This window comes from Nyctibius grandis, chromosome Z (assembly GCF_013368605.1).
Source record: "Nyctibius grandis isolate bNycGra1 chromosome Z, bNycGra1.pri, whole genome shotgun sequence".
NCBI classification, from domain to species: domain Eukaryota; kingdom Metazoa; phylum Chordata; class Aves; order Nyctibiiformes; family Nyctibiidae; genus Nyctibius; species Nyctibius grandis.
In genome coordinates this window covers 64,506,491-64,520,929 of record NC_090695.1, presented here as the reverse complement: position 1 = coordinate 64,520,929, position 14,439 = coordinate 64,506,491, and the positions used below count along the sequence as shown (strand labels likewise).

At 42.5% G+C, this 14,439-nt stretch overlaps 2 protein-coding genes across 2 annotated transcripts; one reads left to right on the top strand and one right to left on the bottom strand.

Annotated features, from left to right (window-relative positions):
• Window positions 1–925: 925 nt before the first annotated feature.
• LOC137675881 (tubulin polymerization-promoting protein family member 2-like) lies at window positions 926–1,754 on the bottom strand. Its single transcript, XM_068422158.1, has 3 exons — window positions 1,585–1,754; window positions 1,272–1,425; window positions 926–1,114 (listed from the first exon to the last, which is right to left on the bottom strand). Exons 1-3 carry the CDS (start codon window positions 1,752–1,754, stop codon window positions 926–928), a joined length of 513 nt encoding a protein of 170 aa, XP_068278259.1.
• Window positions 1,755–4,247: 2,493 nt separating this feature from the next.
• On the top strand, window positions 4,248–14,101 carry LOC137676250 (tyrosine-protein kinase SYK-like). Its single transcript, XM_068422947.1, has 10 exons — window positions 4,248–4,286; window positions 5,950–6,003; window positions 6,982–7,072; window positions 7,757–7,934; window positions 9,229–9,408; window positions 10,192–10,221; window positions 10,344–10,533; window positions 11,917–12,057; window positions 12,296–12,408; window positions 14,029–14,101. The coding sequence occupies exons 1-10, from the start codon at window positions 4,248–4,250 to the stop codon at window positions 14,099–14,101; spliced, it is 1,089 nt and encodes a 362-aa protein (XP_068279048.1).
• The last annotated feature ends 338 nt before the right edge of the window (window positions 14,102–14,439 follow it).

Here is a 14,439-nt window from a genome sequence, read left to right as displayed (position 1 = left end):
ACCAGCCTGCCATAATGCCAGGGGGAAAAAACAAGTGCACATGTGATTATAGGTCTTGTCAGCACTAGAGATCTTGTAAGCAACCACAGCGGTGGGGCTGGGAGGCAGAGGGGGAAGGAGAGGGGAGTTGGGGAAAGGATTTTGGTGTAGGCAGAGCTTGCAAACTGTCCTTCCGAGTACAGAGGGCCGGCTGTGCTCTACATAGGCCTTCCCTCCTTCCTGATGCCCCACACCACAGCTCTTTGCTTTCCTCAGGCTCACAAACTCTTCCCCAGCTGCCAGCATCCTGAAACCTGGGGAAACAGTAATGAGTGACCATGCCAAGTGCTAGGAAGGGGTGAGAGGGTTTCACCCTCTCACCAGGAGAGGAACAGGAACTAGTGTTATTGGTAACCATTCCCTCTTCACAGTATCGTACATGTTGCATCCTATGCCCTGTAAGAATAATTGTCAAGGGGTGGTCAGGCACCACTGCTGGGCTGTCTGCCACCAGAAACCATCAACTCAAATGTAACCCAGCATACCTATACAAAAACATGTACACACTGCTCCGCAAGCCAAAAATCACAGCAAAATGTATAGCATGTTGGGAGGGAAGAATAAAAGTAATGAGTGAATATTCAGAGACTGACTTACTGTTCACTCGATTGGAAATGCAAAGGAGTGTGATGGCAGTGGACTAGCTGGCCCATAGAATTTCCTCCAGAAGGCTAGCTTGTGCTTGGATTTAACCCCACCACACAGCAATCAAAGCATGGTCAGATGGGGAACCTGCACCACTCTTCAGAGTCCCCCAGTGCCCATCCCATGCATTCCTACTCTATCAGATTTGAGGTGCACAGACAGAGAAAGCTGGTTGCATAAGATGTTTATTTGCCTCTCCCCCCGTGTTATACGGGAAAGGTCCTTGGTTCCTTAAGCAGTTTCAGTCCTGGTGCGTCTGGTCATAAGTGCCAGCTCCCTTGTAGGCTCCAACGTAGCCACTGTTGTCAGTCAGATCCTGTCGGCCAGCAAGACCCTTCCCTTTGCCACTCTCATCAAAACGTTCTTTGTGGCTGCCGGTGTATTTGCTAGTGTCTGTCAGCCTCTCGACCCCACCAGCCTTGGTGGCTTTCTGCAAGAAAGGAGGCCAGCAAGAGGCAACCAGAGTTAGGAGATAGCTCACAAAAAAGTTCTTCCCTACATGTGAAGACAGCACATGTCCCTACAGCAGGGACGGATGGTCCTGTGGCAGCTCAAGGTGCACAGCACGTGTGGAAACTCATACTCACCGTGGTGCCCACGTTGCCAGGCTCCTTGCCCTCGATGAGGCCATACACAGCCTGCAGTGCTTCCTCTGGCGATTTGCCCTTGAAGCGCTTCCCGCAGAGCTCCTTCATGGCCTGCTGGAACTCAGCAAAGGTGATGGTGCGGGCACCCTTGGTCCTGTGGTAAGAGGAGACCAAGAGGAAAGTTACCTCGCCACTGGGAGGCAGCGGGATGGGAAACCTCAGGGCTGCACCTTGCATGTGAGCCTGCCTGCCTCCTGCCATTCCCTCCTCCCGCCCGGCTGTGCTGCCCACTGTGCCTCCCTGTGACACTCACTTGACTTTGTTGAATACGATGTCAACGTCAGTGCTGGTCACAGCTTTCCCATCCATCACCCCACACTCTTTGCACATCTTGGAGAAGTTTTTCCCCGTCATGTCGTTGCCACTGGCAGATGTGTCACCATATATCGCAAATTTACGGAAAGCATTTTCTACCCCCGACATCTTGCTGCTGTGGAGAAAAGAAGTTGGCAAAGGAGGAGCTGATGACCATCTGCAGCTGCTGGACACACACTCATGTCCCATGCGTCTCTTCTCCAGCAGAGCAAGGGGCACCACCCACAAGGACCTCTCCACCACGGCACAACCATGACGACCACACATGTATTGACACAGAACACCTGGGATCCAGGTAGGATCGGGGCAGGGATGGGTTAGGACTTGAGAGAAGGTAGAGGACGGGTGGAGACGGGGCTCTGGGGTGAACTAACAACTGCTGCATGTGAAGGAACGAGGCATCCAAAGCTTGTGAACCTTTTTGAAATACAAGTTTCGGTTAGACTGTCTCAATAACAAATGCCTGCATTTGTAAGCTGATTTATACTTTGCCTCTTATTTAATGATAAAGAGGCCAGATTTGTCTTCCAGGCCCCAGATAAGTGCCTAAATCTCACAGACCTTCTTGCAAGTGGTCACCAAGGAATTGTCCCCATCTTTTCCCATCACACTTCATCCCCTGAATTGCTCCAAGTTAGGTTGTCCTCCTCCCAACACCAGTAAACTTTCCACTACTGATCAACTTAGACCACTGCAATCAGGTATCAAGGATCTCTGAGCACATAAAAGCCATCACTCAGACTGTAAATCAGTCCACCACAACTTGAGCAGCCAATTCCTGCTGCTTGTGAGACACCCTCGAAACCTTTTCAAATACCCAACCTCTCCTACAGCCTTATGCTTCACCCAGGGGCTGTGGTCTCAAGGTTGTATGCAGGCTGACATCTAATATAAATCTTGCGTGGGTCTGCACCTCTCTAGAGCAAAAATCAGGTGGGCTTGTACCAGGCAGCCTGTGTGCTGCGAGTGAAGAACGGGGCAATGGAGGGCTCTGGGTGGCCTTTCCAGGGGCCTCCCAGGAGCCTTCCTTCCCTCTCTGGGAGGTGTGGACCCAGCTCACCTGCGTTAGCCGGCAGTGATGGCGATGGAGATGGCACTTTCCCTGATGTCCTGGAGGCAGTGGGCACTCGGAGCCACCCCTCGTGCCTCACGCCTCACTCCCAACTGTGACCTCAGCACCCACATATGTCACAGAGCTCGGGATGCCCACTGCAAGGCGGGGGGGGGACAAGAGGCAGGGACAACCCTGTGCCACCAGAGGTGTGGTGGTCCAAACCCCTTGGCGAGGGTTATTTGTCCTTCAGCCTACTGTGGGACAAAAAAACAAATATCTCACACTCTTCAGCTAACACAGGCATCACACACTGGAAATGGCATCCGTACTGGGACACGTACTCCAAAGCGAAGGGGCGTTTATCCCTATAACCAGTAAATGCAACCAGTCCTTGCTCCTTCTTCCTCAAGGAGCTGATCTGCTGCCAGCGTTTGTGTGCCCTGACTAGGGGATGTGCCCTCACGACTTTGGGGGTCACCAGGAAATCAGTAACTTCAAAAGGCAGGGTGGGATGAGAAGAGCGAGAGACACAACACCCAGTTGTGAAGTTAATACAGAGATTACTCTGAATCACTGTGCCTACGGTCTTTGCTCTTCAATTCTCTCATGGCTACGTGCCAATTTTTTGTCTGCTTTCAACTGCAAGGCTTTCAAAAAGTCAGGCCAAGAGAGTACACAATTTGGTCCCAAGTAACTAGTTAAGCATTTGAAGCTGTTGCCAGCCTTTTATGAGCTCAGTTTAAAATTACATTTAGGGAGGCTTGAAGCATCTTAGATAAGACAGACACTGAAGAAATAGAGGAGGATCATCAGGAAAAAAAAAAAAAGGAAAAAGCAGTATCCTAGTGAAATAATATAAATAACATATATAAACAGACATGCATACACACTATTCCCGTTCCCGAAGCAAATGCACCACTAACAAGAAATTCTTAAATTATGAAAGGATATGCTAAGTTGCTTAAATCTTAAATCTTCAGTTGTAGGGAAGTGATTTATTCCGTATCAGTAAAATGCTTAGCGGCAAAACAGAGAGCAGAATTCAGTGTTCTGTTCAAATACTTACATAAATCTGCAGGAAAGTTGGAAGACAGATTTGTTACCATCTTCATGGAATCAGCATTCTTTATTTAAGGAAAACCACTATTTTGACGAGACTAAAAAGGACAAAAAAAAAGAAGTTAGGGCATCTGTAATACTGAAGCAATGCAAACTAGCTCTGCAGAATAGCAGAAATCCAGGAGAAAAGATCAATGTCTAAAACTCTTTTGTAGGCAAGAAGAATATTAACTTCTGCTGTTATGAATAAATGAATTCTAAATTATTCTTTGTCTGCTAGATTTTATGAACTACTACCATAATCACATAAACCTCCTTTTTTCACATAAAGCTGTGTGTAGTATAAGACTTGCCTTTCAGTGCCATGATCACAGAAACTGTTTGAATGAAGACATTAAAGCAGTGAGATTCCAATTACCGTATGAAACACACTAAATCTGTCAAAACGAGCTTCTTGGATTACTGCTAGGCCCAGAAAACCCCAAACGATGGAGGATGAAGGTGAATCAAAACTCACATGTGGCGCTGTACCCATTCCACAGGCCCCCTGTTTGATCCCAGGGCATGTCCTTTTGCAGGCAAATTGTCCCTTTCCTGGTCTCCAAGTCAACAAAGAACGAAGTTTTATTTAAAATGAGAGTCAAGTAGGAGAATGTAATACATAGCACAAGTTTGAAAGGCAGTGACTTTAGCTGTCTCACTGAATGAGTATAATCTGTCTGATGCAGATGTATGGGGAAAGAGGAGCAAAAAGAGCAACGTGTTGGTGCCTGGGCTTAAAAGAGTTTTAGAGAATAGCTGAAGAAGGACTAGAATCTTGCACTGACAAATTTGAAGCTACTTGTCAGAAATCAACATAATGCTGAAGAGTCCAGGCATTCAGCTGTTCTGTGTAAAAATATTTTATGGGCTTTCTTTTCAATATCTTCAGTTCTTCAGTGCATCTCTTATTTATGTCAGGCACGCACACACACATACACAAGCAGGAAATCTTTTACGGACATGTAGACCAAACTGTTGTTCAAAGGAGTAAATTAGGACAAGTTTAATAATCCTGCACTGAAGTGACTTTCTGTATGCCTCAGTCTAGCCCACGTGAACTCAAGGGTCTCATCCTTGAAAACCACCATGTGGAAAACTATGTTTCTGCATTGTCCTGAGGTCTCTGCTGAGCTGCGGACCCCACAGTGAGCTCACAGAAACAAATCAAGAAAACATCCCCCCTACCCCTGTGCTGAACCACTGATACATCCCTCTAGTAAAGATGGATAATTACAAAAAAACAGATTCTCTCTTTGTCTGTGGGTATCACCTGCCTCTCATTTCAGAGGCCGAGCTCAGGAAGAGTTGATGATTTCTTCTTTGACCTGTGGTCAGTCTGAATCTGCATCTGTCCAGGAAACATGTGCTTTAGGGGGACACCCATGGGATGGTCCTTCTCATGGGAATTTGTCTACGGTGGGTGATGTTTTGTGGTTGTTTCAATGGAAGATGCCCAGTCCTGTCTGAGCCAGGCTCTCTGCATGGCTGGCTGCACTGGTGCAGGACGAAACAAGGTGTCCCCCAGCAATGACAGGGTGGATGATGGGAGGACAGGCACCAAAGCCCACAGCACCGATGCCTAGGAACCATGTGGGAAAATACCAGCCGCATACACAGCCGGGGCATGTTGCCACTGTGGCTGCTGACCCCCGGCTCCCTTGGCTGCCCCAGATGTGACGCTCTGCAGCTCCTGTGGCCACTTTGGCCACAGCAAGGCTGAGGAGGAGGTGAACTGAGCCCGACAGCTGGGCTGCATGGAGCAGCCATGCAGGTGATTACAGTGAGCGTGAAGCAGCACCAGACTGCATTTCTTTCACGTTTCACATCCATTATTATCTCCTTAAGAAACACCACATGCACTCTGCCATCTTTATGTGTTTAGAGGGGGCTGAGGCAGAAATGAAACATTAACCAGTTTTCACTACCCCCCCCCGCTTCAAATACTGAGTACGTAAACATTTTTCAATTTTTCCTCTGTGCTAGTACTACTCTGCCTAGCAGTCATACTGCAGGTCTGACAGCTCATGAAGGCACTAAGCAAGATCGTGCTCAGTGCTTCGTGCAAACGTGTGGTAAATAGAAACTGTGTCACCACTGCCTTTCAGTGCTTTGTACAGTTCCTTATATTGTATAAATGTTATCCTACAGTTTAACTTCAATGTCCTCCTCAAGCTGTATGTAGGAGGACGTGGACTGAAAAAGGTACATAAACAAGTAAACTGAAGGTTAAGACAGTCCTCTTAGCAAGTTGATGTTTGAAGATCTGGTTTTAAAACACTCTCTTATGAGGGTGAGGTCACTCATGAGTAAAGTAAAATTTCTACACTGAGAAAGAAAAGGGACTAAACTGCAGACATAATTTCTGTAATTCCCTGTTCCTGACAGTTCACAGGCAGAAGAGAGCAGATTATAAATGTCTCTCACCTGTACTTCATTGTGCTGAACTCATCCTTCAGCCAAGGAACTCCAGAACACACCATGTTTCTAATGGGGTGGTTTGTGTGTTCCATAGTATTCCTCTGACAGAGAGTAAAGGCAGAGGGATTGTATTTCAACCAGATGTTCAAGTATAGTAAGAATTAGGTAATTTTCTCCCTCCTCAGAGCAGACAGACTGGCCTAGTATCTGGTCCATGCTGTTCGTCCATGACATTACACAAGCCTGTTAAAATGATTACTTTTTACCCCAGTTTCTTTCAAGTGGAATCACTCTATAACATCCACAAGAGAAATGGGGAAGTACTTTTTGTTTTCATTGGTGCTAGGAATTTCTCTATGGCGTAGATATGGAGAGAGAGAACTTGGAGAGGGAGGAAGAAGAGATTAAAAAGAAGTCCTTATGACTACCTGCGTTACAAGGCAGATTTGAAAAGAGCATGTGAATTTACTATCAGCAGAATAAGATTTGTGCATGACCCATTCCAGTGAATTCTCTCAGATCAAATGCTCTGAAATATTTGCAATAACTTTTTATGCTTTAGCAGTGTGTGTTTCTTTTGCCCTGCATATTTACTCAAGCAATAACCTCCAGAATGAAATAAACTTTGTTGGATCCCTGTCTTGCTTTCTGATTCTCACCTATGTGTCTCTTGCAATCATTATGCCATAACCCTTGGGGGAAAAAATGCTTTTGACTTACCTATTCATTGCTAAACATAAAATCTCTATTTGTGTGCTACAGCTCCAGCCAACTATTGGCCACCCACCTGATGAAGCACCTTTTAATCCTTATGTGCTGCAAAGGAAGAGAGGCCTTACAGGAGCAGAAGAAGGTAGGCAGAGTATTTTATGTCATTCATACATTTTCCTTCTTTATGCCGGAGATCTCTCCTCAACCCATATTTCATTTTTCTTGCATACATTTCACACCGTGTTGTGTATTGATATAGCCACTATCATAGCTCAAGCCTGGTAGCTGAAACTGCCAGATGTCACCATCTGTAGTAAGTCATTTAGCAGAAATCCCTTTTTCCATGTGGAAGGGAAAGATTAGTACTTCCTTGACTCTAAAAACAGCATTCTTGCACTTCATAAAAAGAGTTGTGCCCTGTTGCATCCACAGTGCCAAGCTGGTGCTCAGGCTTTCTGTAAAATGCAATTAAAGATGGTGCCTAAGAATGAACTATATATAAGACAGCATTCCAAGTCAAGAATTGTGTGAGGTAACTAATGGGAAGTACTAAGGAGAAGGGCCAGCCTTTAACCCTCCTTCTGTCAAGGAACCTCGTGGTTTCACATTATGCAGATGCTCAATAGTTAGAGCATGTCACCACATGGAGGTCACTCTCTTTTGGGGTGTTCTAAAGTGCCTGTAGCTGGGCTGCATGTGGTTTCTTTGTAATGACCTCATAAGTCAAACATGCTGATGATCCTGAACTCGGAAAGAGTGAATATAGTAGGCGTGGCAACAAAAATGTCTCACATCATGTCTAATTTTTTCATTGATTGAACTGCAGGTGATCAGAGAGAGGCCTTGCCAATGGATACTGAGGTCTATGAAAGTCCATATGCTGATCCAGATGAAATGAAAGCAAAAAATGTCACTCTTGACAGGAAATTGTTAACCTTGGAGGAAGGAGAACTGGGCTCTGGCAACTTTGGTACTGTAAAGAAAGGGTTCTATAAGATGAAAAAGTAAGTGTTTCCTTCTATTTTTGTGGAGTCTAATATGTACAAGCTCTAGTCTTTATTTTTCGGAGCAGCAGTAATCTTTGCATGTCACTTGGGGTGACAGACTCTGTACCTAAGTAATTTGGGCTAACATTCACCCGTTTCTCTCTTCGTACGTACACTCATGCACTCATTTTCTGTACACTCATTTTCTTTTCCTCAATTTGCAGACACCTCTTTGCCTGCAGCATAGTCACACCCCAGCTATTATTTTTGTCTGTAAGGTGGGCAAGTGCCCCTTATGACTATTTTCTCTCCTGTCTCAGGGATAGCAGAGTGGGAAGTCCACAGCCTTCGCCCATAGTTTGTGTGGGCAGTCATGCTACTCAGTATTGCCGATCTGCACAACGTCTCTTTTGAGAAATAGTGTAGAGTGCCATGGACAGCTTACCTGTAGCAAAGAGATTCTCACCTAAAATAAATAGGATAAATACCTGTTTCGTGAAGCTGGAATATTGATTTTCAAGAAGACAGAACATGTTGTGACCTCTTTTATCATGTAATCACAGTAGGAGCAGACTGTTTATACCAGCAGAAGTGGGAGCACCTGACTGTTCTTGCATTTTCGTAGTAGAATGTTATTAGTATGTTGTTTGAGTGCATGGACTGATTGTGTATACACTTTCACCACTTGAAGCTAGAGGCATTTCTTTAACCAAGGTTTTCAGGGCCAGGAAGGATTTTTCTGTTTTCCAGTACAGTCTGAGGGGATTTGAAGGGCTCTGGTCCCAGCTTGTGTATTTGCTAATCTTGTTTCACACCTGAGCTCTGTTGATCTCATCAGTCACTCTTTCACTTACTTGTATGAGCTGAAGGTTGCAGGAGTATGCTTAGTTTCTCAGGATTTCAGAGCACTGCCTTGAGGCCTTGCAATGCTGCATGTTCCAGTCACACCCCCAAAACACCTCAGTGCTTAGAAAGGCCTTTATAGATATTCTTGCCAGAAAAGCTTCATGGCATTGTTGCCAGAGGGGGCAAGAAAATTTTGTCCAGTGTATTTGTTTTCAGGCTTGTTAAGACGATTTTAGGACTATTTATTATTTTCTCAGGTTCTTTCCATTCTCTCTCCTTTGCTTAGCTGTCTTCTGAGCATGTGATAGAGAGATGTTCCTGTTACAGTCGGGTTTTTTCCCCTCTGAATGTCAGTACTGTCTTTTGTCACAGTTTGTACTATGTGCACAGAAACATTACATGAAGATTGTGTGATTTGCACACAGATTTCAGCAACTAATCCCAGAACTGGATTCTTTCTTTGTAGGGGTGCCAAGCCAGTGGCTGTAAAAATTCTTAAGAATGAGAGTAATGATCCAGCCATAAAGGATGAATTACTGAGAGAAGCAAATGTAATGCAGCAACTGGATAACCCATATATTGTCCGAATGATAGGCATATGTGAAGCTGAGGCCTGGATGTTAGTAATGGAAATGGCTGAACTTGGGCCATTGTTAAAGAAAATTGGCAGAGTCCGGGTGTCTAGGTTTGCTGGTTTTATTAACAACTCAGAGTTGGACCACCACCGCAGTGAATGGTACCTGACTCAAATTCACTACCGGTTTATATAGAAACTAATAATCAATTACATCATAAACATTTCATAAGCTTCTGTTAATAATCCACTAACTATTTCAATTTCTCTTTCTTTCTTCATCAAGAGTCCACAAAAGTCCATTCTTTTCCACTGTTTAGCTGATCTTTATGTTCTGGTTCCGCTCCGACTCCGGTCAACACCCCATCCTCGATGTTCTTGCTGTGATCCGCGTCCTTAATGTTCTTGCTGTGATCAGCGTCCCGTCCTGATTCAGGTTGATCAGAGTCCGGTTCCCACCGCCAGTGTCTCCTAAACATTCAACCTTAAAAACAACTAAAGTTATATTTAAAACCTTATCTATACTAATTTTTATTTCAAAGTGTCCTATATTTCTTTTAAGGTAAAGAAGAGGTTAACCATACATCCTCTTTACTAAAATCATCAGAAGGTAATACTTCTAGGCCTACTCTGCTTAGCTACTCATTAAGCTTTGATTGATGATTTGTTCAGTCTTAGGTCAGGATTACAAAAGGAGCTTTGAGAACAATATTCGTGGACTGTGAAAGCCCACCTGTGTTTATTCAGATAGACTTATATTAATTATTCTATTCACTATTCTATTTCACCCCTATTGATTCTTGTTTCTCTAACTCATAAGAACTTTTTCATTAATCGTGTGGAAATTTCTATAACACCATTGAACAAGTTTTTGCAAAAAAATAGGTAAGTGGATCAGTTGCCTAGTATGATGTGGGGAAGTTCATAGTAAAGATTTATATTTGAACTCCATGAAAAGTCATGAAAATGAACTTCTGACCTCTTAAAAATTCAATTATGATTTTCAGACATGTCACAGAGAAGAATATAACAGAGCTGGTACATCAGGTTTCCATGGGGATGAAATACCTGGAGGAGAATAACTTTGTTCATAGGGATCTGGCTGCAAGGAATGTGCTATTAGTCACCCAACATTATGCCAAAATTAGCGACTTTGGACTTTCTAAAGCTCTTAGTGCTGACGAAAATTATTATAAGGTAAGGTTTGCACAAGACAAGAAAGCTGTATAGTAGCATAGCTTAATAAGGTTATTTTCAGTTGAAGTGCAGTTGTTTTTAAAAGTTGAAAATTTGAAATAATATGTGTCATCCATTATTTTATAGCCTGGTAGTTGGTCACTGGTTTTGGAAATGCGTGATCAACATTAAGAGATCTGTAGGGTGGAAAAAGCTAGTCCCTTCTTTTATTTGCTTACTTCTTTCGTTTACTTTTGGTAAACGTGTCATTAGAAGGTTAAAATTTATGGTGGAAATGAGATACCTCCTAATATAAAAGGGGGAGAATGTCTTTGTTGCAGGTGGGAACTTTTAGGCACTTACGGTTTTCACGATGTCCAAGGAAAATTTAGGCTAGCACACTGTATTATTGACTAACAGAACTGAATTTGGGGAGGTTTTTGAAAGAATACCATTGGTAAATAATCATTTGATCTAAGCAGAATTTGTTTAGTTTGAAATTCATTGGATCTCTGTACAGCTAAAGGGACTGAAATAACTGCCACATTTAATAATATAAAAACATCAATGGAAGACAAAGGCTCTAGTTGTGTCTGCATTTTTTTCTGATATATTGCTCTTGCAGTTCAAATTATTTCTTCCTTCTGCCTATTCCCTTTCATCAGCTGTTTAAAACTAATAAGCCAGACCATGAAACACTGTAGAGGAGGAGCAAGTACATACTCCCTTCTGACGACCTTTCTATGGGAGTAGTAACTGCTGCCAGAAAAGGCAGTAACGTCTTAAATCACTGCCACTAGCCTAGCCAGAGCTGCTTGTCAGAGGTTTGAGAATTGGTATCAAAGGCCCATTCCCTTTACAACTCCACAAAATGCAGTGGGGTTCTTTCACTAGATCTAGCAGTGTGCTGGGGTAGCTTGACACTTGCATTGTCATAACACAGTGTTATGGCATAATTTAATCAAACTGCAGTTTGCCACAAGGCGGTTGCTGTGCTTTGAAATGGAACATCAATTTCAAGTAAAAATGAGACTCAGTGTAGCCACGTGTGTTCGCTCTTACCCTCTGTGGAGAGCCTAGATGAAAAATCTTACTCTTAAAGAGCAACTTTAAATTAAATGCCGTTAAAAATGTGACTCCAGGTCATTTAGCTAAGCTTTGCTTTACCATAGATTTCATTTCAATGCATTATTTTGAAGGTGGAAGATTAGGAACAATTTTGTAACAGTTCTGAAGAAGCTGCTACCCGTTCTCTCTAATGCCAGCTGCATCAGAAATGTTATGGTACTTAGTAAAAATGTGTGCAGATCTAAGTTAACTTGGCTTACATGAATTCTGATGTTGTTTACAACTTACCACTGTCTCTAGCCAGATTTTTTTCCTTTCTGTTGTGACTTATTTTAGGCACAAAGTCATGGAAAATGGCCAGTCAAATGGTATGCTCCAGAATGCATGAATTTCTACAAATTTTCTAGCAAAAGTGATGTCTGGAGCTTTGGGGTTTTAATGTGGGAAGCTTTCTCTTGTGGGCAAAAACCATATAAGGTGAGTAGTTCTATTTGGCTTTTTTTTTCTTGAAAAATTCAGAGCAAATTCAAACCAATGCCTTTTCCTACCTAAAAAGGGTTATTGCAGGCCAAACCAGGCCTCAGCGCCTGTCTGTTGCAACAAATGAGTCAAAGGATAGCCCGAAAACCAACTCCAGGCCTCTATTTGTTTTATGCTAGCATGTGTACTGTGATCATTTGCAACTCTCATGACTGTTCTGGTCCCCCTGTTCCAGGGAATGAAAGGTGGCGAAGTTGCACAGATGATTGAAAGAGGAGAACGAATGGAACGTCCTGAAGTCTGTCCAACAGAAATCTATGATCTAATGAAGTTGTGTTGGATGTACAAGTGAGTGTGATGTGATGCTCTCTCTTTTAACAGAAGTATATTTTTATCTACTTAGTTAATAGCCAGGAAGGGGGAGGAGAGGGGAGGGGGTGTATTTCAAAGTACATCATTTCAGCTGGTGTTTAGCTTACAAACAACCTCCAAACTAAGGAGTCAGTTGCACTTTCGAATGAAAATTATTTTGAGTTATTGAGTGTACTACAAGAAGTTGATTTTGCACAGCTGATTTTGCTGGAACAGTTATATACAAAAAAACAGGGTATCGTAAAAAACAAGTCATTCCGCAAAAACGTCAGTCTGATGTATTTTGAAAAGAAAGTTTGAAATTAAGCAAATATTTTTGTTTCATTTTGGGTGGTATTTTGTTTAACTTTATTTTCCAAGACTTTTTCTTTACTGAAATTTCGAAGTCATATTGCCAAATTATTCATTCCATTCCTCAATAACTAATTGTTTTGACCTATTTTTCTCTTCTCTCATTTCTGAATATACACAAATAGGATCCCATATTGACTTCCTATTAGTGAGAAGCAAAACATCTTTTCAGATCATACCTAATACGTTGGAAACATTTTGTCAGATTGATAACAATTCAGAAGTTAGAATTACAAAATATAGAGAAGGAAAAAAAAGAAAGCCTACCTGATATATTTTTTTAATTAATATATTGCAAAACTTTTATTAAAAATGTTTTATGATTGATCATTTGAAATTGTTCTGTTGAAATTACTTTTAGCTGTAGCAAGGTCTCCATAAAGCACGCAAAGTCTACTGTAATGTCACTTATTCTTCCAGTTCACCATTTGGAGAATATGTGTGTCCAACAAAGGTCTCTGGATTCCATTTAAGGAGCTGTGGTACTTCGCTTTTAGGTACCTTGCTCCTTTGTTAGTTTTATTACACCTAGTACTCTAGAAAGAATGTGGGGCCACAAAATAATTTATACCTTTTGGTTTCATTCAAAGAATGCCATAACAGTTCTAGAGGGAAATGGATCATTTTTTGTTATGATTAATAAGCATATCATAAAGCATGCTGCTTTTTATTTGTTTGTACTCAAATATCTTTGAGATTGGAAAGAAAAAAAATAAAAAGAAGGCTCAAGTCAGGCAGTATAACTATCTCAGTATGTAATGTGTTATTGTAAGGGCTTGTTGTCAGTCTAATTGTGTTCTCCCAAACCAACAGAGTTGCAGATATAGAGGAAAGACACAGTACAGCCTTATAGTGTATGCATAGGCTACTCTCAGTGGTGCTAAGCCACCCTGTATGACTGTAGTACCCATGACAAGGCAGATGTTGCACTGTAAATATTACTTTCTCTAGATTATTACTGAAGTAAATGAAGTAGACATGAAATTGAGCTGGCTTACCATTTCTTTCGTGTAGTACCTTTACCAACCACAAAGTAACAGGCATGATAGTAAATCCACTGACTGGATGCTCTGTAGTGACATTTGCCACTTGGTATTCATTTTGTAGCATCATTTGGGTAGTCTTAATATACTGTGAGCAGCTTTAAATGAGCTATCACTGAGATGACGTCCCAAGGGTTACAAGGCTCATGCACCTTTGCAGCTTTCTCCTTCCTACGCAGTGATACTTGTCATCTTTCCACAGTGTTGATGACCGACCAGGATTTGTTGCAGTGGAGCTGAGATTACGGAACTACTATTATGACATTTCCCACTAACAGCATGAAGAACAGCAGCTTCCTTGACTCCAGCCAGCACCCTCTGAGAAGCAGTTCAGTTTCCGAAACCGAGCGACTGATTTTTGTACCACCGCTTTCAACTTGCAAAGCTCAGAGCTAAGCCCTGTGTGTGTAGCGTTGCCTTTTCTTGCCTTCTGCACAATATCCAGCCCCAAAATAGAGTGTTGAAAGTGGAGAGGCCCCAAAGTGAGCAGCAAGGACATCAGAGCAGGTGCTTGTACTTTTGCTACATTCCATTTAATTTTATTTACAGCTTTATTGGCATTACATTTGTGGTCCTGTAAAACCTATTTAATGTCTTTCATCCCTCTTTCTCT